The sequence below is a fragment of the Passer domesticus genome, chromosome 8 (assembly GCF_036417665.1).
Source record: "Passer domesticus isolate bPasDom1 chromosome 8, bPasDom1.hap1, whole genome shotgun sequence".
In the NCBI taxonomy this organism is placed as follows: Eukaryota; Metazoa; Chordata; class Aves; order Passeriformes; family Passeridae; genus Passer; species Passer domesticus.
This window is the reverse complement of record NC_087481.1, coordinates 10702776-10729443: the sequence shown is the minus strand read 5'-3', so window position 1 is coordinate 10729443 and position 26668 is coordinate 10702776. Positions and strand designations below refer to the sequence as shown.

Below are 26668 nucleotides of genomic sequence, written 5' to 3'. Positions count from 1 at the left end.
GTAGGCACAAATTTTATGCCAGCATGAATTTACTAAGACCTTTTAAAGTGCAGTTTTACTGAAGGAAACAACAATGTGGAATTTGGCAAACAGCCCAGCAAACCAGCAGCTTCTTGAAATTGTATTTATTGTGATTCCAGATGGTCAATTTACCAGCATTTCTGTTAAAGAACCTCCAGCCAGTGCCGTGGTGGGGGGGCCTGGCGGAGCCGCGCCGGGGGCTCGGGGGAACTGCGCCGGGAGCAGCCGAGCCACGCACCCCAAAGCGCCCGCGGTTCCCCCTCCTGCCCCAGAGCCTGTGAATGTGCCTCCGTGCCAGAGGGAAGGGGCAGGAGATCCCCCAGTGCATCCCCAGCAGGATGGCATTGGCAGCGGGGTTGTCCTGCAGCCAGGGGCCATGCTGGGCTGGGAGATGGAGCAAGAGAGAGGGGGAAAGGGGCACTGACTTCCTCCTCACCTGCCTGCGTGTCTCTGGGCCTCCTTTTCCGTGCAGCATTCTCCTCAATTGGGCCAAGATTTGGGAAGGGGAAAACCTGCTTTGGGGAAAAACAAGGGATGAGCACAGTGACTCTGAAGGTCCTCTGCCCAAGTCCCTCTCTAGAAGTCACCTGGTGTCCATAAAAACCTTCAAAAAGCAAAAGTGAATCAAAAAAAGCCACCAGGAGTGTCCCATTTCCAGTCTCATCCCTCTGGAGTTCTGGTGTTCCCCCCTCTCATGGCTGCCGAGGATCCCAGAGCACCTGGGGTTCCCCCTCTCCAGGGTCCTGCTTAGGGATGCTGGGGGGTTTTGGGGTCCCAGGGTCCCCGTCTGCAATCTCCACCCAATCCAGTTACTTGGGGCTCTCTCCTCTCCCCACTGCCCCATCCTGGTTTAGGGCAAATTTTGGAGAAAACCTCCAAAAGGGGTTTCCTCTAGAAAGCAAATTCAAGCAGCCTCTCCCCCAGTCAGTTTGGGAAAAGATTTCCTTGGAGAAAAGTTGAAAAACCTGTTTATTTAACAGACAAAGCATTCATGAGCACAGCAAATGACCAATATTAAACAATAAAATCTCTTGCCACTCCAAAAGAGATGACAAACTCAGAAAGTCCCTCTGTGGGCTGTAGCTCGGCTCACTCAGTCTCTTATCAGTTTCTCCAGCACTGGAAATGCTGTGGACCAGGCCCAGGCCAATGGGCCACAGGTGGAGCTGCCAGTGCTCTCCTGGATGTTCAGAGCAGGTTTAAACAGCTCTAAAGTAAAAGAAAAACCACAGTCCAGGGCACTTATCTGCCTTAGAGAGCTAAAAACTAATTAAAACCAAAGGAGAGCCCTGTCCTGCAATCTGTCTGTCCAGCAGCCGGAATATGGAGGAGTGCAGTTTCTTTAAAAACCTGCTCACTTCCTGCCTCCCTTCGGTCTCAGAACCACCCTTAAAGGTGCAGAACTCATTTCTGGGTTAAACAGATGAAGAGGATATGAGCATGATCCCAGGTTCAGCCCTTCTGGGGGTTTGGGAGTGTCTCTGTCCCTCTGACCCCGATGATGTTTGGTTGGGGTCACACCAGGGCTGAGAGGGACAGAGACCCCCCTGACCTCCCCAGGGATGAGAAGGTCGGAGAGCCCCCCCCAGCCCTGAGCACCCTCAGCGGTGAGAGGGACACAGAGCCCCTGGTCCCCAGCCCTGCACAAGCATTCCCTGAGGCCAGCGGGATGGAGAGACCCCCGAGCAACCACCAGGGTGAGGGGACAGAGACCCCTGAGCATCCCCTGGGCTGAGAGTAACAGAGACTGCCCCGAGCATCCCCCTGGCATGGGGGTGAGAGGGAGGGAGACCCCCAGGCATTCCCTGGGATGAGAATGATGGAGACCACCTCAGGAATGGTCTGGGGTGACAGGGACAGGGACAAAATCCCCCCAAGCCCCTCCCAAGCATCCCTTAAGCATCCCCTGGGCACTGGACAAAATAAACTTGGCAGAAATCAAACTTAACACCACTTTAAATGCCTTGAGGAACATTTGCTCTTGCCACAAGTCACTTCTGATGGAAATGTAAACAAATCCCAAACATTAATAAACTGCCAATAGAAGCAATTCTGTGGCAATTCCAAGTTTCATCGGTTCCTGCACAGCTCCAGCTTGGCAGCTGGCAGGTTACAAAGAAACAAAATAATGGAAATTTGGTCCAAGATTATTAAAAGGAAGGAAAAACTCTGTATAGCTGTGACAAACGTGACAGCAACGAAGACACTTATGATTTTCACATGTGGCCAAGTCTCCAAGCCTGTGAATTCAGGACAAATTTAGGAATTTAGCTACTTGAGCTGGCTTCCTGTGGGACTTCTGGCAGCCTTGCGTTCCTCATGTTGGGGTGAAAGAACCTTGTCAGTCTTGCTGGTATCATTTGCTCCCTTTCCTCCAGTGATTTTAATAAAATTTTCAAGGGAGGACAACAAAATATTTTTGTTACACTGGCCAGCCACAGCAGCCATTTTCCTCATCAGTTCTCCCACAAGTCCCTCAGAAGAAGCGATGTCCAATTTTCCAAGAGTTCCTCCAGACAGAACCACAGCCACCTCAGAGGAGGGAAATATGCTGTTATCAAAGGCACTTGGGGTCAGAGAACAGTGCCTAAACTCACTGTGCCAAAATAATGTCACAATCTGCTTAAGAAAATTGTTAGAGTGATGCCTCTGCCCCAGTTAAGGTGCTAATGAGACCAAATCCAAAGTGGATAGTATTGAACAGTCAATGTGAGGTAGAGAGAGAGATGGAAAGAAGGAGAAAAGCAGGGGAGAACAAGGGAGGTACAGGGACAGAGACCTCCCCTGAGGCGGGGCAAGTTTGACATTGTCCCCTGTATGCATGGCCTTCCCGGAGTGGGGGTTTTACACCTGAGCCAGTTTGGGTAAGGGGGGTGGTGTTCACCCCCCGCAGCAGGGATTACCCCACTGTTTCAGGTTGCAGTGCAAGATGTAACCAAATGCATGTTTTCAATCACCATCTTCACAAACTGTTATAAACAGGCAGGGCAGTGTTCTTTATCTCTTCCATGACTCAGCCCTGATAACGCCCTCCAGGGGCTATCTTCTGTGAATGGGCCATTGAGTGTCCCTGCAGGACTGGTAAAATGACATCATCCCATTGTGGGATGCTCCGCCCAGGGGGAGGAGCCAACCATTCCTGCCTGGATATAAGCTGAGGCTTCTGACACCAGGAGCACCTTGGCTACTGGATTGCCAGAGGACAAGAGCTCCATAGGCACCACTGGACCTTCAGAGGAAGACCAGACCCTTCTACAGGATCACTGCTTTGACAGAATCACGATCATCACTGCAACAGGACTGCAGCCACCATTTAATGGGACTGCTCCCACCACCCTGACCAACAGGGTGCCAGGTTATATCCTGACTGTGTCAGTTTAAGGCAGTGTTTCTGTATCATTGTCTTGATCTAAATTTCCTTTTTAAATTGTAATTCTGACTTAGACTCTCCCTGTGGTTTGCCTTGAAAGCAGTACAAAACGCCATGTACTCATCCATTGTTTTCCTCCCAAACCAGAATTTCCCATGCCAAAACCTTTTCCAGATGGAGGAGGAGGTTGTGAGGAAGACGAAGATGCCCTGGGACATGCAGGCAGGTGAGGAGGAAGTCAGTGCCCCTTTCCCCTTTTTCTTTGCTCCATCTCCTAGCCCAGCATGGCCCCTGGCTGCAGGACAACAACATTGGCAATGCTGTCCTGCCAGGGATGCACTGGGGGAATCTCTTTCCCCTTCCCTCTGTCACGGAGGCCAATCCAATCCTCTCCTTGTCCTTCCTCCCCCAGACAAGGAGCAGAGGATGGAGACCAGTGAGGACAAAGCCCCATGGCACAACCTTGTAGCAGAGGCCATTTTGAGTGGCTCCACAGCACAGGAATACAATGGGGAAGAAAAGCCGCCGAGATCCATCAGGAGGAGGGACTCCAAACCCAGCCCAGGGTACTCTGAAAAGGAAAGACCCACCCTGTGCCAGGAAGGTGGACAGAGCTTCAGGCAGGGATCAGAGCTGGTGGTCCATGAGCAGCTTCCTGATGGGGAGAAGCCCTACAAGTGCTTGGAGTGTGGGAAGAGCTTCAGGCAGAGCAGCAATCTTGTCCGCCACCAGATGATCCACACTGGGGAATGGGCCTACGAGTGTGGGGAGTGTGGGAAGGGCTTCAGCTGCAGCTCAAAACTTGTCAGGCATCAACGCATCCACACTGGGGAGAGGCCCTATGAGTGTCCTGAGTGCCAGAAGAGGTTTCACACCAGCTCCCATCTCCTCCAGCACCAGCGGATTCACACAGATGAGAGGCCCTTCTGCTGCCCTGATTGCGGGAAGGGCTTCAAGTGCAACTCCCACCTCGTCAGGCACCAGCTCATACACACTGGGGAGAGGCCCTACGAGTGTCCCACGTGTGGGAAGAGGTTTGCCACCAGCTCCAATCTCCACCTGCATGTGCAGATTCACACAGATGAGAGGCCCTTCCGCTGCTCTGACTGTGGGAAGGGCTTCAAGCAGAAACTCAACCTTGTCAGGCACCGTCGGATCCACACTGCGGAGAGGCCCTATGAGTACCCCACATGTGGGAAGAGCTTCACCCAGAGCTCTGACTTGACCAGCCAGGAGTCACCGATAAGGGATGTTCTGCCAGTGCCCCAACTGCAGGAAGAGATTGATGAACTGCTCCAGCTTCTTCCCCCATTGGAGGACCCATATTGGAAAGAGCCCTGTGACCCATGGTGGGAAGACATCTGTTAATTTTCTTGCCCCAGCCAATGACATGGTGTGGAATTGAAGAACATGAGGGTCTGGCCATGGCCCTGTCATCACATTCACTTCCACCTCAGGTCATTGCCAGCGGCAGGAAAGGGACTCTCTCTCCCCCTGAGTGTGGTATTCACATGCCTTCTGAACATGTGAATGTTCAAAGCTGTGAGACAAGCAGAGAAGAAGGAAAACATAATTCTTACCTCTCTTGCTGTGCCTGTGTTGTGCTAAAGTAGAATGCAATATGGAGATTGTTTACTGTTGTGTTGTGTTTTTCAGGTTCTTAGTTATGTTAAGTTGTATATTGCAAGTTGGTTTGTTTCAATCGCCCCTGTGGTTGTATAATGTTTCTACCCAGGTTGTCTCCTCCCCCGCAATCCTTGTCAGTCTCCCTGTCTCCTCCCCTGTTACCCCAGTTAACATTGTATCCTTTGTTCTGTTGCACCCCAGTGACTTGTCTGTCACTTGGCAACTCATCCTCTCTATCTAGAAGCTTCTCTTCTGGGCACCAAGTGATTGGTTCAGCAGCTGGGACCCTTCCCCTAGTCACTCCCCATTGGTCCCACAGCAGTGTCCTTTGTTCCTTTTCCACCCCCTCCTGCTCTGCTATTGGTTGGAGGGCAGGCTCCACCCCTGTGGCCCCCCCCGCTTTATAAGTTGCTGTAAACCCTTTTCCCACTGTCTTCAGCTTCTGGACCTCCTGGACTTTTCATCTCCCTACTCCTCCCAATAACCCTGTTTCACCAGAAGTCAAAGTCCACTTTCTTCACTCCCATCAACATCGGCATATAGTCCTTCAAGACATTCATGCGTAAGGCTCTCTCCTTGCAAGCGAGGAGAGTGCCCCCCACCTCGCTGTCGCTCACATGCTAAAAAGCTAGCCTGGGGCAGCCCTCAAGGAGGGCTTTTGGATGCATGTGGCCACAGTTTGGCACCCAATGTGAGGCCTGAGTTCATCGCTGGACCCTGTGGAAAGTGGACTCTGGGCTCCTGCAGATCTGCATCTGGACCTGCTGTGGGAGTGACCTCTTGAGACCACCTGGCTGTGAAACTTCCTCCAGTAGGAGCAGACCCATCTCTGGTGGGTGGCACTCCCGGAGGCTCGGGGAGGCACTCCTGCACCCGAGGAGTCTTCCCTGACAGGAACCCCCACATTTGGTCTTTTGTTCACCTAACAACGCATTTTTACTGAGAGGGGGCCCGAGTCAAAACGACGTTGAATTCTGCACCTGCAACTGTAAGTGGTCTCCTCTCCCTTTCTCTCCTTCTTCTTGTTCCCCTGTCTCTCTACCCCAGATCCTTTCAATTGATGAAGGGTCGGGGCGTCCTGAGCTCCTTTCATTTACTTTGAGCCAGGTCTTTTTAACTTAGCACCTTTGCCTCTTTTCTGTGCTGCACAGCCACTGTCTTTTTCGATAGGGGCAGGTGTGGATCTTTCTGCCTTTTCCTTTTCATTTTTCCCAAGGGTGGTGGGTGTTGGTTCCCTCTCTTAACATCATAAGCCATGGGTGTGAGGCTTTCTGGGATCCAGAAAACAGCGTTTATCCAAGTTGTGGGAATCCTTGCGGGTGGCGATGTTCATGTTTAAAAAGTGGGAATTAAGAAAGTTAATTGTTTGGTTGTTTTCTCACTTCCTGGAGGTTACCACTGATCAATTGTATGAGGTCAATTTTTGGGATGTAGTCATTGTAAAATTGGCAGAATTAGGATGGTCAGGGGACTCCTCCCTTTCTAAGATCATTCTCTGCGTCCATCAAGTTAGAGCCATTTTAAATTGAAGGCGGGAACGGAGAAAACAACCATCAGTTAACACTTCAATCCCCAGTTCATGCGGTTCTCTCTGTCCTACCCCTCTTCCCTCATCCGTGGGCCCAAAAGGTGGAATCTTGAAGGGAGCTTCCACAGTTGTCACAAATCGGGGTCCCCATCTCCCCAGCTCTCTCCAAGGTTCTTGCCCCTGCCGCCCGAGAAGTCCTGGCCAAACTTCTTGGGACCTTCCCCTTCTGAGCCTCTTTCAGTTTGCAAATCTCCATCCCGAGTTCGCTTTAATCTCCCAGATCCTTATCCCTCACAAAATGGCTTCTGTGAAGCCCAATATGGCGGAAGTCTTGTGGCTTTTCCCGCCAACCCAGTCTCCTCTTTCTATAAACCCTTTTGCATGTCGAACAACCCCTTTCTTATTTAGACTCCTCCCATTCCCCTGCCCCTTCCCTTGTCCCTCTGCCAGTCCCTCCTCAGAAATCCCTGCTCCATGTTACGTCCCTGAGGTGGAGACTGGGAGACATCAGGTCTCCCCGCCTAGTCCCTTAGCTCCTCCCCTCCCCCTCCTCTTTCTGGTTCCCATGCTTTGGCTTGCGGGGGACAAGAGGTGGGACACCGGAAACCGGAGCCAATGCCCACAATATCAGCGGCTCCAGTCTCATACCATCCGGAGAGGGAGGGCAGGACACGAGCCCAATGGACCCCACTTTCCACACCACATAATTAAAGAACTTTGCAAGGCCCAAAAAGATTTTGGTAGAGATAGTGAACATTTCTGGGGAATCTTAAGGGCCACTCTCACAGAGTCAGAGGTACCCCAGCCAATCTCAAAGATTTGTTTTCCTCCCTCCTCAATCCCACCAAGTACACCATGTTGGAGGGAGTATGGAAAAAGGCAGCTCGGGAAATCCTCCCGACTCTGTGGGAGAATCCCCAGACTAGTGCAGACTTGAAAGGAGAGCCCATCTCTATTGATCATATTTGTGGCCTGACAAACTGGGCACAAGGGCAGGTTCAAGCCGACGTACTACCTCGAGAGGCTTTAAAAGAAGCTGTGTAGTTGGCTGAAAAGGCATTCCTCGTTTGCAAGTTGAGGCTCCCTTGTTAACATACTCTAAAATATTTCAATCTCCATCTGAGCCTTTTACAGCCTTTGTAGAATGCCTCTGGAAGGCAGTGGATTTGCAGGTTTGGGGTGAGGAGGCTTGTCAAGAGATTTTATCTGAGATGGCATCAGCTAACAGCAATCCCAGGTGTAAGGTGGCCATCCTCAGCCTCCCATTAGAATGCCCCCCCCCCCCCCTTGCAACTCATGCTTGAAGTTTGTGCAAAAAAGTTTTCTGTGCTTCCGGAGGAACCTACTCAAAAAGATCACACACCAAGAACTGCTCTCAAAGTTGCTTTTGCCAAACCTCTCATTGATGTTAATCCTACTTTGGCTCCAGGCACGCAAACCATGCCAAGACCTGCTGGCCTGCCACTGCCCGAGGACTGCCTGTGTCATCTCTGTGTCAAGCCATGCCACTGGGCCCTGGCTTGCCCACTGCAGCAACAATTTCTTTAATTTAGATAGAGCCAGTCGCTTTCTGAGGAGGGGTCAAAAAAAAATATTTCTAAGTGCAGTCCCTCCCTTTGCGACAACAAAATTAAGGCAGAACAATTAAGCATCCTGTGGGGAGGGCAGGGGAGGAGACCCCTTCAGACACATCCCACTTGTTGCTGACATAACTGACATGACTTTACCTGATGTGATTTCCAATGTTTCACCGGACATGACTTTTAAAGATTCACCATCTGCAACACCTATATACTTAAACCAAAAACCCATTCTGACGACATTATCTAAACTTTCTCCCTTCAGACTCCAGTTGACAAAGCCCGTCCAGCTCCGAAACTCTAATTTCCATGCAGTAACGGTTTCGCCCAAGACCCCAGGTACTTGGCACTGGATCCGTTGCAGGTATGTAATCATTGGGGATTCAAATTTGTGCACTCAGCAACGACATACTTAGCCATGCACTTGAACTGGCAGCATCTTCATTAATTGCTGCAGGGCTCGAGCTGCAAAGTGACAAAATTCAGAGGATGCCACCTTGGAAGTTCCTCAACCTCGAAATTTCGAACGGATAATGGGCCAGGGCACAAATCCAAGGAATGTAAAGCTTTCCTGCAACAATGGGGAATAAGACATGCTGGCATCCCTTATTCCCCGACAGGTCAAACCATGGTGGAAGAGGTCTCAGCAGAGTCTCAACGCTCGAACATCAGCGAGAGACAGTGAATGTGGACCCTCCCCAGATTGGGTTGTCCAAAGCGCTTTTCAGATTAAACTTCTTAAACTGCAGTTTTGAAAATTTGAATCCACCCATGACTCGGTGTTACCACGCAAACCCTCTACTGGAGCTGAAGGACAGGTCCTGGGTCATAGTAAGAGACCCGGAGACCTGGAAAGTGGAGGGCCCCTTCCAGCTTGTCACCCAGTGAAGGGAATATGCTTGCGTATCCAGTCCCTCTTGGCCTAAGTGGGTACCCTCCAAATGGGTCAAGCCATTTCTACCAAAAAAAGTTTGGCTTGTCAGGTAGTGCAAGTAGAAGATGTTTGTTGGAGGAGGAAGAAGAGACTTTTTTCAGATGATCTCATCATCCTGGAGTAGAACCACCCCCCTTTTTTTGCATTGTACTCACTGATTCTGCTTCTTTTCCAGTAAACCCAAACCTAATGGCCCTCATCTGGCTTTGGATCACCGTCATCCTGGTTTTCATCTGGTCCACCATACCACCTGTTGATATGTGGATCATCCCCCAGCCAAAAGTTAACATCTGGAAAGTGCTCACCAAGGTCCTTGACCAGGATCTTCTTTGTTTGACCACCGTTTCAGCAGCAGACCTCTTGTCGACCTGCCTTGTGGGGATCCCTTCAAACCTAGATGAGTTTCCTCCCCCTCCCAACAGTTCCCTGAAACTCCTTGCCCATTAGAAAGTTACCTCTCCCCTGGAATTAACCCTAACCTTGTCTGGAGAAATCTCCTCCCCAAATTAAATCATTCAGATTCTGAACCCCTTGAGTTTACCTTGCTCGGCTCCGTGCCAGCCTCAGTTTGTGTCCAATTTCTGTTTTCCCCAGACCCCCTTGATAAATCCTACCTCCCAGTCCTTCAACACAATCAAGATTACACCGCTGGAAACTGGTGCAACGCCATTTCCCAAATTTCCATGGCTTCGACTTATGACCACAAATCCCGATCCCTTCCCCGGGGAATTTTCTTAATTTGTGGAGACCCAGCTTGGGCAGGCATCCCCTCTTGCCTAATAGGAGGCCCTTGTTGTTTTGGGAGGCTGACGCTGTTTGCACCCAACAATATCCAAATTTCAAATTAGAAATCTAAAAACGTCACACACAATTCAGCCCATTCCCGGAGAAACCTTCAAGAATTAGATTCTAAGTGTGATTTGGAAATTGTTCATTGGTCCAAACCTAAAGGTGTTGCAATCACAGTCCTTTTACCTTGGGTGGCTGCGACAAAAGCTGCAGGTGAATTAGCTCACCTAGAGTTCTGGGTAGCCAAACAAGCGAACTTAATCTCAGCAGTCCTGAGCGACCTCCTATCAGATGAAGAAATAACAAGGCAGGCAACCCTTCAGAACAGGGCAGCAACTGATTTCCTGCTCCTGCTCCATTACCATCAATGTGAAGTTTGAGGGGCTCTCCTGTCTGAACTTGACATCTAAGGCCAAGGACATCAGGAATACAATTGCACAACTGAAGGACATGGTGCATCAGATTAAGAAAGAGAGTGCAGACTGCCTGGGGGACATTTTCTCCAGATGGGGCCTTTCAGGCTGGGTGGGCTCTGTTTTAATAACCATTCTTTTGTTCTGTTTAGTCATTTTAATTGTCTGTGTTGCTGCCAGCATCATATGGCAGCTAATACTAAAATTTCTGACAAAGATGACATCTTCCCCAAGCATTAACTGAGTGCAAATTCCAACATCAGACCTGGAGGAAGAAGATCAAGACTCCACCGAAGACCATCTGGCTCCTGAGGAGGGCTGGTGGGCTTCTGCCCCACTAGCTCAACCTTAGTTTGGGGACATTTACTTGGAATTTAACAATCAAATTGAATTTACTTCATTTTAAGGACTTGTTTTCTCATCTTGTGATTAATTTTAAACAAAAAAGGGAGAGATGTTGTGTTGTGGTTTTTTTTTTGGGTTTTTACTTATGCTAAGTTGTATATTGTAAGTTGGTTTGTTCCACTCACCCCTTTAGTTATACAATGGTTCTACCCAGGTTGCCGCCTCTCCCGCAATCCTTGTCAGTCTCTCTGTCTCCTCCCCTGTTGCCCCAGTTACAAATGCATCTTTTGTTTTGACTGAGCCTGGTGCCCTGTCCATCACTTGGCGACACATCCTCTCCATCTAGAAGCTTCTCTTCTGGGCATCAAGTGATTGGTTTAGGGGGTGGGGCCGCTCCCCTAGTTGCTCTCCATTGGTCCCACAGCAGTGTCCTTCTTTCCTTTTCCACTCCTTCCTGCTCCTCTCTTGGTTGGAGGGCCAACTCCACCCCTGTTGCCACCCCCCCTTTATAAGCTGCTGTAAGCCCTTTCCCACTGTCTTCAGTTTCTAGACCTCCTAGACTTTTCATCTCCCTGCTCCTCCCAATAGACCCTGTATCACCAGAAGTCGAAACCCGCTGTCTTCACTCCTGTTGGCATTGGCCCAGACTCCTTCAAGGCATTAGTGCGTAAGGCTCTCTCCTTGCAAGCGGAAGCGAGGAGAGTGCCCCCCCTCGCTGTGGCTTGTGTGCCAAAGAGCTAGCCTGGGGCAGCCCTCAAGGAGAGCTTTTGGACTCATGTGGCCACATGTCACAATGATCCCTTTGGTTCCACAAGTTCCTACAGTGTAACAATGCCCTTTGGCTCCACAACGCCTCGCAGTGTCGCAGAGGTCTCCACAGGAAGGAAACAACTGAGCCCCAGTGGTGCAGTGGCAGATGAGAGGCAGTCACCAGAGGCCAAGCCTAGCCAGACTTGACTGTATTGGCAGATTTGGTCTGGGAGTAAGCATGGGATATAGGGAATTTTAGAGGCAGAATTCCAATTTTGGCCATGGCCACCTAGACAAGAAAAAGATTTCTTTTCCATAGGAATGAAAGCACAGAGCCCTAGTGCTTCACAGTCAGATGGGAAGTGGCCCTTGACATGCCAAATTCAGTGGGACCTGTCAGACAGCCCCCAGGAGGCTAAACCAGGCAGACTTGTTCTATGTTCCCTTGATTTCATGAGTCTCCTCAATGTCACAATGTTCTCATGGATTCCATGAGGTCTTGCAAGGTCGCAATGGCTTCTTGGTTTAATGAGCCCCAGTAGAGTCACAGTGGTCCCTTGGCTCCATGTGGCCCTTCTGTGTCACAATGGCTCCTTGTTCTTATTGGCCCCACAGTTTCATCATTGACCCTTGCTTCCACAGGGCCCCTGAACTGCACAATGGTCTCCTTGATTCTATCAAGTTCCCCAGTCCCACCATAGTTTCCTTGGATCTCCATTGGCACAACTCACCCATGGTACCATGAGGTTCTGTACTGTCACCGTGGTCGCTGTCAGGGGCTGGATGAGATCGATGTCCCGAGACACCTCGGGATGCTCAGAATGCCCGTGTGGGGCCAGGCCGGGGTCAGGCCTTGGTTTGTGGTGGGACAGAGCCCCACCCCACCCTGGCAGAGCTGTCAATCACACAGCAGGGGCTGTTCTAACCAAGCTCTGATTGGCTGAGCTGTCAATCAATAACACAACCACTGCACTGGCCGAGCTCTGATTGGCAGAGCTGCCAATCAATCACACACTAGCAGCGGGTGCCCTCCCTAACTCTGATTGGGCAAGCCACTGGCAGTCCCACCCCTGGGGCGGGCCCATGAAGGCCCAGGGGATTAAAAGCTGGAGCACGAGGCCAAGCCCATGGTCTGGATCCTGCCTTCTGCTGGGGTTCTTCTGTTAGTAACACTGGAAACAGAACTGTTGATACTTACATGCATGTCTATCAATTGTCTGTCTTTCTGTTGTTCTCTATTTCTTCTCCTTGTAATCCTACTTACGTGGAACGATTTTGGATAACTGAGGTAGTGGATTCAATCCTTGTGTGGGCCAATCACTTCAGAGCTGGACTTGATGAACCTTGTGGGTCCTGTCCTACCAAGAATATTCTTTGCATCTGGCCATGTTGAGAATATCTGGTTGCTGTTTCTCCTGTGCACCAAACTCAAGGAAAGGAGCCTTTGGTTCCCCCCAGCATTTCAGTGTTCTGGGGTGTTCCAGCCCTGCAGGTTCACAATGGCCTCCTGTTTCCATGAGGCCCTACATTGCTCCACTGGCCCCTTGTTTCCATCAGGATCTGGAGTGTCACACGGGTTTATGGCATTTGTCCTTGCTGCCCCTCACATCCCCCTGCCCCACAGAGATCCCCGAGCCACCCGTGAGGGACAGGCCCTGCTGGCCCAGGCTGGGCTCAGGGCTTGGCCTTTCTGCTTCCCCCAGCCAGCCCAGGCCTTGCTCAGCATTGCAGTTCCCTGCCCAGAGCCTTGGGCTCCCTGCACTCCTGGCCTCAAGGATCTGCTCTCACCAGTCCCTGGGGAGCCTTTGGCACTCCCTGCCCTCACTGGGGCCCAGCCATGCTCCAAGGCACTTGGAGTTTTGCTGCTGACTCCTTGAGCAGCTTCTTCATCCTCCTCTCAGTGTGTCGGGGTCCTGGACTCAGCAACAAATCCACCATGGGGATTGTCAAAACACAGAAAGCTCTTGAGGGCTCTTTCTTCAGTGCTCTTCATGTGTCCATGGCTTGTGCAGCTGATTGGAGTCAGTGTAGAGTTCCTTTAAGGATGAAAGATTTCAAAGTGCACCTCATTATTATTTTTTTTCTTTAATCAAGTATTTTTTTTAGGTTCCAGTTCAGAGAAGAGCTGATAGAAGCATTCCCCAGTAGATCTTGATGCTGAATGTCTCCTTGGGAGGTCTGGGCATGGAGAAGAATGAGCCCCTTGAGGGCTGACCCTGTTTGGACAAGCTGCTCCTCACCCCCAGCCTCACCATGTCTGCAATGCATGGCTCCTCCCTCTGGGCAGAGCACCTCACAGTGGGATTATGCAATTTTATCAGTCCTGCGGTTATACTCAATAGCCCATTAACAAAAGATATCTCCCTGGAGGGAGGATTGATTTGTTGAAGAGATAAAGAAAAGTGCCCAATTAGCAGAAGATAACTGCCCTACCTCTGACAGATGGCAAATAGAATACACACATTATCTCTCAATCCAGAACAGCAGGATTTCAAATTAATAGAATGTAACTTAACATTGCTCAAATCTGACAATAATGAAGCTTAACTTTGCTTAATCTTATCAACCCTGAATTTGCATTAAATTAAACATCACAGAATCAAAAATTAGTATCATTATGAGTTATACATAGAACAAAATTTAACTTATTCTGATGCTATTAATGGAAATAAGGTACTGAAAAGTTGAACAATCTGGGATTGAAATAACAGCATGATGGATTTACTGCAGGGATTAAAAGGATATAAGGTGTGTGTCATGATTTTATGTAAATTAGTTTTGAGAGAAGCCCATGGTAGCCACAAATTTTATGCAAGCATAAATTTACTAAAACCATTTAAACTGCAGTTTTACTGAAAGAAACAATAATGTGGAATGTGGCAAACTGCCCAGCAAACCAGCAGCTTCTTGAAATTGTATTTAGTGTAATTCCAGATGGTCAATTTACCAGCATTTCAGTTAAAGAACCTCTGGCCAGTGCTGTGGTGGGGGGGCCTGGCGGAGCCGTGCCGGGGGCTCGGGGGAACCGCGCCGGGAGCAGCCGAGCCACGCACCCCAAAGCGCCCGCGGTTCCCCCTCCTGCCCCAGAGCCTGTGAATGTGCCTCCGTGCCAGAGGGAAGGGGCAGGAGATCCCCCAGTGCATCCCCAGCAGGATGGCATTGGCAGCGGGGTTGTCCTGCAGCCAGGGGCCATGCTGGGCTGGGAGATGGAGCAAGAGAGAGGGGGAAAGGGGCACTGACTTCCTCCTCACCTGCCTGCGTGTCTCTGGGCCTCCTTTTCCGTGCAGCATTCTCCTCAATTGGGCCAAGATTTGGTAATGGGAAAACCTGCTTTGGGGAAAAACAAGGGATGAGCACAGTGACTCTGAAGGTCCTCTGCCCAAGTCCCTCTCTAGAAGTCACCTGGTGTCCATAAAAACCTTCAAAAAGCAAAAGTGAATCAAAAAAAGCCACCAGGAGTGTCCCATTTCCAGTCTCATCCCTCTGGAGTTCTGGTGTTCCCCCCTCTCATGGCTGCCGAGGATCCCAGAGCACCTGGGGTTCCCCCTCTCCAGGGTCCTGCTTAGGGATGCTGGGGGGTTTTGGGGTCCCAGGGTCCCCGTCTGCAATCTCCACCCAATCCAGTTACTTGGGGCTCTCTCCTCTCCCCACTGCCCCATCCTGGTTTAGGGCAAATTTTGGAGAAAACCTCCAAAAGGGGTTTCCTCTAGAAAGCAAATTCAAGCAGCCTCTCCCCCAGTCAGTTTGGGAAAAGATTTCCTTGGAGAAAAGTTGAAAAACCTGTTTATTTAACAGACAAAGCATTCATGAGCACAGCAAATGACCAATATTAAACAATAAAATCTCTTGCCACTCCAAAAGAGATGACAAACTCAGAAAGTCCCTCTGTGGGCTGTAGCTCGGCTCACTCAGTCTCTTATCAGTTTCTCCAGCACTGGAAATGCTGTGGACCAGGCCCAGGCCAATGGGCCACAGGTGGAGCTGCCAGTGCTCTCCTGGATGTTCAGAGCAGGTTTAAACAGCTCTAAAGTAAAAGAAAAACCACAGTCCAGGGCACTTATCTGCCTTAGAGAGCTAAAAACTAATTAAAACCAAAGGAGAGCCCTGTCCTGCAATCTGTCTGTCCAGCAGCCGGAATATGGAGGAGTGCAGTTTCTTTAAAAACCTGCTCACTTCCTGCCTCCCTTCGGTCTCAGAACCACCCTTAAAGGTGCAGAACTCATTTCTGGGTTAAACAGATGAAGAGGATATGAGCATGATCCCAGGTTCAGCCCTTCTGGGGGTTTGGGAGTGTCTCTGTCCCTCTGACCCCGATGATGTTTGGTTGGGGTCACACCAGGGCTGAGAGGGACAGAGACCACCCTCGTCTCCACAGGGATGAGAAGGTCGGGGAGTACCCTCAGTGGTGAGCGGGACACAGAGCCCCTGGTCCCCAGCCCTGCACAAGCATTCCCTGAGGCCAGAGGGATGGAGAGACCCCTGAGCATTGCCCAGAGCAAGGGGACAGAGACCCCTGAGCATCCCCTGGGCTGAGAGGGACAGAGACTGCCCCGAGCACCCCCTGGTACAGGAGTGAGAGCAAGGGAGACCCCCCAGGCATTCCCTGGGGTGAGAATGATGGAGACCCCCTGCGGAATGGCCTGGTGTGAGGGGGACAGGGACAGCCCCTGAGTAATGGCCTGGGGTGACAGGGTCAGCCCCCAAAAGCCCCTCCCAAGCATCCCCCAGGATGAGAGGCAAGAACAGAGACCCCTCGAGCATCCCCTGGGCACTGGACAAAATAAACTTGGCAGAAATCAAATTCAACTCTGCATAAACCACTTTGATGAATATTTGATTTTCCCACTAGTGGCATGTGATGAAAACGCAAACCAATCCCAAGCATTAATAAAACAACAATAGAAGCAATTGTGTGAATATTCCAATTTCCATCAGTTCCTGCACAGTTCCAGCTCAGCTGCTGGCATGTTATCTTAAAAGAAAAGTGGAAATTCAGCCCAGTACAGATTATTAAAAGCAAGAGAAATTTTTGTGTAACTATCACAAATGTGACAGGGATGAAGAGAATAACGATTCTCACATTTGGCAAAGCCCCTAAGCCTGCGAATTTGGGAGTTATTCAGGAACTTGGCTACCTTAGCTGGGCTTCCTGTGGCACTTTAGCAGCCTTGTGTTCCTCACCTTGGGGTCAATGAACCTTGTCAGCCTCACTGATAATATTTGTTCCGTTTTCTCCAGTGATTTGAACAAACTTTTCAAGGAAGAACAAGAAAATATTTTCTTTACACTGGCTACCCACAACAGCCATTTTCTCACATAACTCGCTTAGGGGAAGATGTGTCCAAGTTTCCAAGATTTCCTCCCAAATGAACTACAACCTCCTCAGAGGAGGGAACCATGCTGTTATCAAAGGCTCTTGGGGTCAGACAACAGTGCCTAAACACACTGTGCCAAAATAATGTTGCAATCCGGTTAAGAAAATGGTTAGAGAGATGCTTCTGCACCAATTAAGGTGCTACCAAGACCAAATCCAAAGTGGATTTTATTGAATAATAAGTGTGAGGTAGAGAGAGATGGAAAAAGAGAAAAAGAGAAAAAAGTGGGTAGGGCAATGTAGTGACAGGAACAGAGACTTTCCCTGGGCCAGGGCAAGAGTGACATTGTCCCCTGTGTGTGTGGCTGTCCCAGGGTGGAGGTTTTACACCTGAGCCAGTTTGGGTAAGGGGGGTGGTGTTCACACCCCCAGCAGGGATTACCCCACTGTTTCAGGTTGCAGTGCAAGATGTAAACAAATGCATGTTTTCAATCACCATCTTCATAAACTGTTATAAACAGGGGGGGCAGTGTTCTTTATCTCTTCCATGACTCAGCCCTGATAATGCCCTCCAGGGGCTCTCTTCTGTGAATGGGCCATTGAGTGTCCCTGCAGGACTGGTAAAATGACATCATCCCATTGTGGGATGCTCCGCCCAGGGGGAGCATTCCTACCTGGATATAAGCTGAGACTTGCAACACCAGGAGCACCTTGGCTCCTGGATTCCCAGAGGACAAGAGCTCCATCACCAGCACTCGATCATCAGAGGAAGACCAGACCCTTATACAGGATCGCTGCTTCGACAGAATCGCATTCATCACTGCCACAGGACTGCAGCCACCATTTAATGGGACTGCTATCAGCACCCTGACCAACAGGGTGTCAGGTTATATCCTGACTCTTTCCATTTAAGGCAGTGTTTCTGTATCATTGCCTTAATCTTAATTTTCTTGTTAAATTGTAATTCTGGCTTAGACTCTCCCCCTGGTTTGCCCTCAAACCTGTACAAAACTCAATGCACTCATCTCTTGTTTTCCTCCCAGAACAGGATTTCCCATCCCCAAACCACTGCCAGATGGAGGAGAAGGCTGCGAGGAAGAGGAAGATGCCCCGAGACACTCAGGCAGGTGAGGAGGAAGTCAGTGCCTCTTTCCTTATCTCTCCTGCTCCATCTCCCTGCCCAGCACAGCCCAAGGCTGCAGGACAACCCCACTGCCAATGCCATCCTGCCAGGGATGCACTGGGAGGATTTCCTTCCCCTCCCCTCTGGCATGGAGGCAAATCCCATCCTCTCCTTGCCCTGCCTTCCTCAGACAAGCTGAGAATAGAGACCAGGGAGGACAAATCCCCATGGCAGAACCTCATGGAAGAGGCAGATTTGAGCGGCTCCATGGCACAGGAGTCTAACAAGGAGGAAAATTCCCTGAGATCCCGCAGGAGGAGGGGCTTCAATCCCAGCCCAGGGTGCTCTGAGGAGGAAAGACCCACCCTGTGCGAGGAAGGTGGACAGAGCTTCAGCCAGGGCTTGGAGATGGTGGTCCGTGAGCAGCTTCCTGATGGGGAGAAGCCCTACAAGTGCTTGGAGTGTGGGAAGAGCTTCAGGCAGAGCAGCACCCTGATCAGCCACCAGATGATCCACACTGGGGAATGGGCCTACGAGTGTGGGGAATGTGGGAAGGGCTTCAGCTGCAGCTCAAAACTTGTCAGGCATCAACGCATCCACACTGGGGAGAGGCCCTATGAGTGTCCTGAGTGCCAGAAGAGGTTTCACACCAGCTCAAATCTCCTCTGCCACCAGCGGATTCACACAGATGAGAGGCCCTTCCACTGTTCTGACTGTGGGAAGAGCTTCAAGTACAACTCCTACCTCATGAAGCACCAGTGCATCCACACTGGGGAGAAGCCCTACCAGTGTCCCCAGTGTGGGAAGAGGTTTCACATGAGCTCCAATCTCCTCCAGCACCAGCGGATTCACACAGATGAGAGGCCTTTCCGCTGCTCTGACTGCGGGAAGGGCTTCAACTGCAACTCCCACCTTGTCACCCACCGGCGTATCCACACCGGGGAGAGGCCCTACGAGTGTCCTCAGTGTGGGAAGAGCTTCAGACAGAGCTCTCATTTGAGCAGACACCAACACAGTCACCAGTAAGGGAAGACATGCAAATGCTGCAACTGCAGGAAGAGCTTTGTGCACTGCTCCAACTTCATCCCCCATGGGAGAACCACGTTTGGAAGAGCCCTGGTGATACGTGTTCACTGTGATCCATGCTGGGAAGACACCTGTTCGTTTTCCTGCCCCTGCAAAGGACATGATGTGAGCCTGAAGAATATGAGGGTCTGGCCAGGGCTCTGTCATTACATTCACTCCGACCTCAGGTCATTGCCAGGGGCAGGAAAGGGACTCTCTATCTCCCCCTGAGGAGAAGGGTGTCCTTTCCAGGCAGGAGGAAATTATGGCCAGGAAGATGCAGTCAGTTGTGTTGTAGTTTTCCCTTTTTTATATCCCTTCTGTTGTCAATATTGTTTCTCTTACTGTTTGTTCTTTATCTCGTTGCTGTTCCAAATAAATTGTTCTTATCCCAGCCCAGGATCTTTGGCCTTTGTACTTTCCATGGGAGGTGGGAGGGCAGCGAGCAGCAGCACAGTTTTAGCTGGAGCAGAAAATTGGGGAATCTCGTTCCTAAAACCCAGTCCTTGGAAACCGAGCATCCCAGCTGGTCCCAGCCCTGGTGGCCATGGCAACAGCCTTGGGAGGGGGTCCCTGGCTGGGGCTGTGGGAACCTCTTCCCTCTGGTGCCCAGGGACAGGACTGGAGGGAACAGCTGCAGCTGAGTCGGGGCAGGCTCAGGTTGGATCTCAGGAAAAGGTTTTTCCCCAGAGGCTGCTGGGGCACTGCCCAGGCTCCCCAGGGAAGGCTCCCAGCTCCAGGGCTCTCTGAGCTCCAGCAGCGTTTGGCCAGTGCTGCCAGGCCCAGGCTGGCATTGTTGGGGTGTCCTGTGCAGGGCCAGCAATTAGACTCCAGGATCCTGATGGTCCCTCCCAGCTCAGCCAGTTCTGTGGATCTGGGATCCCATGACCCATTCCAACAGGGTCCTGGTGATGGTTGCCTGCTAAGGATCAGATTTGTCACAGGCCCTCAGAGGGGTTCCATGGGGACGTTCCAAAAGTCTCCAGGCTGTTCAAGAGCTGGAATGTCACAGGCAGAGACAGGGACTCCATGCACACCTCCCAGGGGTTTCTGGGGATGGTAAAGAGCCCTGTGCTCAGAGGCAGTCACAGCCATTCCATGGTGACATCCCAGGGCACCTTGGGCTGCAAAGGCACCGATCTGTCACAGGCACTCATGGGGGCTCCATGGTGACATCCCAGGAGTCCCCAGGCTGCCAAAGAGCCGGGATGTCCCAGACACTCACAGGGGTTCCTGTCATGGGCACAGTGGGAGCTTCAGGCAAAAGCTTTATTGCTTTATTGGAGAAACTCCTACTGCATCATGAAGTGGAGAAATGACCCGCAGCAGCCACCATGGATGCTTAAACCCCTGCAGGGCCCCTAGATTTCCAAAATTTATTTTATTACATGAGAGTGGGAATGGCTGGATCCAATCCCAGGCCCAGACTTTGTCAAAGGTGTAAAAGACTGGACAGGTAGAATTGAACCTTAATTCAATTTGTCCCACATAATTATCAATGGAATACTAGATAGATTTATCTAAATACAGCTCTGATTGATTCTGAATATGACTAGACAGAATGGTTTGTTTACACCACAGATTAAATTTTAAAAGAGTGTTATTTACTCCACAGTATAGGAGCTATAACAATTATTAGAATATAGTGCTCCAGGAAGCAATTTTGAAGTCAACAGGGCCTTGCTGGAGTTGTTGGAGCCCATTGCAGGCAGAGCCTCCTGCTCCAGCAGGAACTGCCTTTCCTGTGCCAGGAGCAGGGCAGGTTCCGCTGCAGGAAAAGCCCCAGGCCAGCCCCAGCACAGGGAAGGGCTCGGGCACAAGGGCAGAGTGCCGTGCTGGGAGCTGTGCCAGGCAGAGCCTGAGGCACCAAAGGCACCTTGGCAGCAGCAGCTGCTTGCAGGCCATGGCCAGAAGCCTCCCTTGGCAGCCCGGCCTGGTGGCCAGCACTGCAGAGCTGCTGCCTCAGGGCTCATTTCTGCCTGGGCTCTGAAAAGCCACTTCTGCTCCAGGAGCCTGCCTGGGAAGCCATTGGCCCCAGCACCTTGGGGACAAGATATGAATGACAAAACTCTTCATGCCAGCAGAGACAAGGCAGGGGCAGAGGAAAGGGGAGAGCCAGGCCCAGGGGACAGGGCTGCCATGGTGATGACTGTGAGGTCACTGCCCCTGCAGCAGCCTGGCTGCCCTCAGCAGACATTCTGGCCAGAAGCGTTGTGAGGGCACCCAGCACATCAGAGAACCCACACAACAGGAATTCTGCCTTTGGGGAGGGGACAGGCTTTCACTGTGTCAAGTTGCATAAAGCTCCTGATCCTGGACAATTCCTGGGATGGGGAATCCACTTCTCTGGAAAAACAGTTGCCATTCTATGCAATTCTCATCATTATAAAATATTTCTCCTTCTAACAAATGTAAATCCACCCTCATTCAGTTTAAAGATACTGCCCTTGTTCTGTCACTGCAAGATTTGGGAGAAAACAACCTTGACCACTACTTTTCCATTTTCACAGACCTTGGTGAGGACCCAAAAATCGCCCAAGATTGTTTCTGGAGGCCTCATCACATAACCAGCAGAGAGAGGCTGATGGCTCTGGGCTCAGTGGTGTGGAGACTGAGGACAGAACAGGAATAGCCTGAGAGGGATTGAAGGGTGGTTTCAGAGAGGCTGGAGCTTCATATTTAAATGATCCTGAGAAAGATAATGGCACCAAGGGCAGCTGAGGAGGCCCGAAGTGGACACCAGGAGAAAGGAATTTCCCTCCCAGGGCAGGGCTGTGGTGCAACACATCCCCCAGAAGGAGCCTGGAGCAGCCCAAGGCTTTGTGTGGGCAGGCAGAGGCAGGCAGGAGGCAGAGCTGTCAGCAAAGGAAGGGGCCAGCCAGGTGGGGCAGCCGGGGGATGACGACAGGCTGCAGGGACAGAGGCGCAGGGCAGGGACACGGTAGGACAGCCTGGGCTGCACAGGGCACAGGGATGGGCAGCAGCTGCAAGGCCCTGACAGAGCCAACTTGGGCAGCACTTTGGCCATGGCTGCTGGCCCTGGGCCTGAGCCAGGAGCAGGAGACAAGTGACCCTGGCAGCCCTGGGGCCTCATTGCCTCCTTGTCCCTGCTCAGCAGCCTGGCAGGGGCCGCCCCATGGTCCTGCCCTTGGCATTGCACATCCCCACATGCCAGTGCCCATCCCGGGAAGAGCCCTGAGCAATGAGGGAGGGACACGATCTGCCTTGCAAGGGGCTGGGGCTCAGGCCTTGGGCCTTTGCATTCCTGAAACACATCCAGGTTTGCTCAGCACCAGAGGCACCTTTCCCTTGTTTGTCCCCAGCTGTCATCACTGCCTCCAGTGTTCTGCTCTGGCTGCAACCTGGGGACAGTTTCTCAGTTGTGTCCTTCAATGGGAACCTTTAACCCTTCAAGAAAACTTCTCTGTTTCAATCTGACTTTGAGATGTTGACAGGTTTTTGAGCACACTCTGAGGGACAAGTCGAAGGCAAACAGCACCAAAGCCCCAGAGGGTCATTAAAATCCTGCTGCTGTGTCTGTGCTGCTGAGCTGGGCCGGGTTCCTGGCCCAGAGGCAGCTCCTGGCAAGGGCAGCGCTGCAGAGAGACAGCTCTGGCCAGGAGCAGCTCCTGTGCACAGCCCAGCAGGGCTGGGGCACTGCCAGGGCAGCTCAGGGACACCAGCAGGGCACAGCCAGAGCTGACAGGGGCTCAGCACTGGCAGGGGCTGGGGGATGTCCCAGAGGGGGCTGTGTCACAGCGGCACCTCTGTGGCTGTGTCCTAGAGGCACAGAGCAGCTGTGATGTCAGCAAGGGGCTGTGTGACAGCACAGAGTGGGCTGTGTGAGGTCACAGGTTGGGCTATGACATCACAGAGTTTGTTGTGTGAGGTCACTGAGCAGTTACAGCATCATAGAGGAGACTGTGTGACATCACAGAGCAGGCTGTGACATCATGGCATGGCTGTATGACATTATAGAGGAGATTGAGGTCAAAGTGTGTGCTGTGACATTAGAGAGTGGCAGCATGACATCACAGAGAGGGTTTTGTGACATCACTGCGGGGGTTGTGACATCACAGAGCTGTCTGTGACATCATGGAGTAGGGTATGAGGCCATAGAGCAGATCCGGACGTAACAGCTGGTGGCTCTGTGACATCAGCGAGTGGGTTGTGACATCACTAGGTGGCTGTGTAACATCCTAGAGAAGACTGTGACATCACAGAACAGACTGTGACATCCCAAAGCAACTTTCTGACATCACAGAGTCTTCTGGGACATCACAATGCAGCTGCATGACATTCCAGGGTGACATCCCAGAATTGGCTCTGTGACAAAACAAGGGTGCTGTATGACATCCCAGAGTGGGCTGTGACATCACAGGTGGCTGTGTTACATCATAGGGTGCTCTGTGACATCACAGGATGCTGTATGAGATCACAGGTGGCTGTGTGACATCCAAGGGGCTGTGTGACATCACAGGGTGGCTGCTTGTCCCTGCTCAGCAGCCTGGCAGGGGCCGCCCCATGGTGCTGCCCTTGGCATTGCACATCCCCACATGCCAGTGCCCATCCCGGGAAGAGCCCTGAGCAATGAGGGAGGGACAGGATCTGCATGGCCAGGGGCCGGGGCTCAGGCCTTGGGCCTTTGCATTCCTGAAACACATCCAGGTTTATTCAGCACAAGAGACACCTTTGCCTTGTTTGTCCCCAGCTGTCATCACAGCCTCCAGTGTTCTGCTGTGACTGGAACCTGGGGACACTTTCTCAGTCATGTCCCTCAGTGGGACCCATTAAAACTTCAAGAAACTTTGGAGTTTCAATTTAACTTTGAGTTCTGGAGAAGTCTTTGGAAGGCTCTCTCAGGGACTGAGTCTGATGTAAACAACACCCAAGTCCCAAGAGGGTCATTAAAGTCTTTGTTCTGTGTCTGTGCTGCTGAGCTTTAAAGGAACAGCTCTTCCCAGGACCAGCTCCTCTCCCAGCCCAGCAGGGCTGAGGGCTCTGCCTGCAGGCACTGAGGGGACAGGAGCCTGGCAGAGACAGGCTGAGGAAGTCACTGAGCTGAAACTTCACTGGGGGAAAGATCTTCACAGCCCTCCACATGGTGAGTCAGTGGATGCAGGGCAATGTCCCCTGTGCTCCTGGAGGGATCTCCTGAAGCCAGCACACCCCACAGCCTGGGGGATGTGCCAGGAGGACTCTCCCAATTTCTCTGTGGCAGGGGAGCAGGAGGAGGAGGATGTGCTGCAGAACAGGGCTGCCCTGGGCACCATCAGAGGGACAGGGCAGGACGGCTCCTGCTGCCAGGGATGGCTGCAGGGGCTGAAGCTGGGGCTGCAGCCAGGACTGCCAGAGCTATCCTGCAGAGCAGGTCCTGCAGCCCTCAGGGCTCTTGGCCAGCCCAGGGGATGTGCCACCTGCCAGGGGCAGCTCTCAGCCTGCCTGGCAGCTCCCCATGGACAGGTCAGGGGAGCTGTGGGGGCAAGGAGTGACTCCTGCCAGGGCAGGTCCTGCTGCTGTGGAGAGGGTGCTGTGTGGGCCAGGGCTGCTTAGAGCTCCAGCTCACGCCCAGCTCATTCTTGAGGGGACTTTTCATGAGCTCATTCAGGGCAGGGCTTTCCTGCTTGGGTCTCTGCTTTCCTGAATCTGTGCTCCCACTGTTCCCTGGCTCAGCTTGGTGGCTAAGCTTGGTGTGCAGGGCAGAACAGCAGCTGAGGCTCTTAAACCATTACCCTGAGTTTTCCTGGGAACCTCAGCAAGTGCCCCCCCGCTCCCCAGCCTCCAGGCCCATCCAGCATCACCTTTCCACGGTGCCCAGGCTGGGGGAGCTGTTCTTTAATCCCTGCAGCCCTGAGCAGCTGCAGGGCAGAGCTGGCCCAGGGGCTGGGCTGGGCTCTAGCAGCTCTGGCAGGGAAGGAGCCCGGGGCCACAGGATCAGCTCGGGCTGGCACAGCTCCAGCAGCAGAGCCGTGGGCAGGGAGAGAGGGAGGCAGTGCTGAGGGAAGCCCTGCTGCAGGGCAGATGTGGCACTGCCAGCCCTGCCCTGCAGGGCAGACACTGCCCTCAGCAGCACAGCTCTTGTGTCCCCTCCCAGCCAGCACAGCCCTCAGCCCGGGGCTCAGGGCCCTCAGTCCCTCCTGGGCTGGCAGAGCAGCAGCAGAGATGAAGGGCATCTCTCCTGCCATGTGCCCATTCCTGCTGACAGGGCCTGAGGGCCACTGCCCTGCCCTGGTGCTGCCTGGCAGGGGCTGGGCAGGGCTGGGCAGGGAAAGGCTTTTCCCAGGCCCGGCTCTCTCTGCCCTTGCCTTGCCCAGGTGCTCCTGGCATTGCTGAGGGTCTCTCTGGGATGGCAGTTCCAGCTGCAGGGTCAGGCCCAGCCCTTGGGCTCCTCCTGTGCAGGCTGAGCTCAGCAATGGGGTGTCCCAGCTCCCTGTGCCCGGGGAGCTCTGGGCAGGGCAGGCTGGCAATGAGCCAACTCTCCTCAAGCAATGCCATGGACATGACCCTTGGTGTGTCCTTGGGATGCCATCCAAGCTGTGAGCTGCCTCCAGGGGACACTGAGGGACAGGAGTGTCCTTGGCCAGAGTGGGGCTGAGACTCTGAGAAAGGATGAGCCAGTTTGCTCTGCTGTGGGTCCCTCTGCTCCCAGCTGTGTCAGGCTGATTTCCAGGGGAACACAGGGACTGCCCTGGATCTCAGAAATGGCAGCTGGGGACAGATGGGGTGAAAGAGCAACTCCCCTCACCCTTCACTGAATCGCAGCCACTGCTCTTGCATTGCTCAGTTCTCTCTGATCTCCCTGGGCACAGCAGGAAACCCTCTCAAACTGCCTTTGACTGCCACTGTTCCTTAGCCCTGGGACAGTAGGTGCTGCAGAGCTCCTCTGCCTCAGGAGCAGCTTGGGCTGATGAAATCCAAGCCCAGGACTGACCCCTGTCCCTGTTCCCATAACCCCACAGCTGCAGAGCAAAGCTGACCCCTCGGTGTCCATGGGCAGAGCCCCTGCTCGTCACAGCAACGGGGCCAGATCCCAGCAGAGCTCCAGGCACAGGGCTGAAGGAAGGGCTATGAGAAAAGGAAAATTGGATGGCACAGAGCAGCAGGGGCAGAGCTGGGAGAAAGGGCTTGGACATTGTTTAGCAAAGTCAGCCCTGACTCGTCACTGTGTCCTCCTTGAACAGGAATGCATGGCCAGCCCCAGCAAATGTCTAACAGCAGCTCCATCAGGCACTTCCTCGTGCTGGCATTGGCAGACACGCGGCAGCTGCAGCTCCTGCACTTCTGCCTCTTGCTGGGCATCTCCCTGGCTTCCCTCCTGGGCAACGGCCTCATCATCAGTGCCGTAGCCTGCGGCCACCACCTGCACACGCCCATGTTCTTCTTCCTGCTCCACCTGGCCCTCAGCGACCTGGGCTCCATCTGCACCACTGTCCCCAAAGCCATGCACAATTCCCTCTGGGACACCACAACCATCTCCTACACAGGATGTGCTGCTCAGGTGTTTTTCTTTGCCTTTTTCATGTCAGCAGAATTTGCGCTTCTCACAGTGATGTGCTATGACCGCTACGTGTCCATCTGCAAACCCCTGCACTACGGGACCCTCCTGGGCAGCAGAGCTTGTGCCCACATGGCAGCAGCTGCCTGGGCCAGTGCCTTTCTCAATGCTCTGCTGCACACAGCCAACACATTTTCCCTGCCCCTGTGCCATGGCAATGCCCTGGGCCAGTTCTTCTGTGAAATCCCACACATCCTCAAGCTCGCCTGCTCACACTCCAAACTCAGGGAATTTGGGATTACTGTCCTAAGTGCT

General features: G+C 52.3%; 1 protein-coding gene and 1 pseudogene across 1 annotated transcript; one reads left to right on the top strand and one right to left on the bottom strand.

Annotated features, from left to right (window-relative positions):
• The window catches only part of LOC135305589 (zinc finger protein 850-like), a 652086-nt pseudogene that overhangs the window by 156687 nt on the left and 468731 nt on the right, over positions 1 to 26668 (bottom strand).
• LOC135306017 (zinc finger protein 420-like) lies at positions 3974 to 18798 on the top strand (the record flags this gene model as incomplete). Its single annotated transcript, XM_064429584.1, has 2 exons — positions 3974 to 4642; positions 18148 to 18798. Coding segments are annotated over 2 exons (1320 nt in total), but the record flags the coding sequence as incomplete, so codon positions are not given.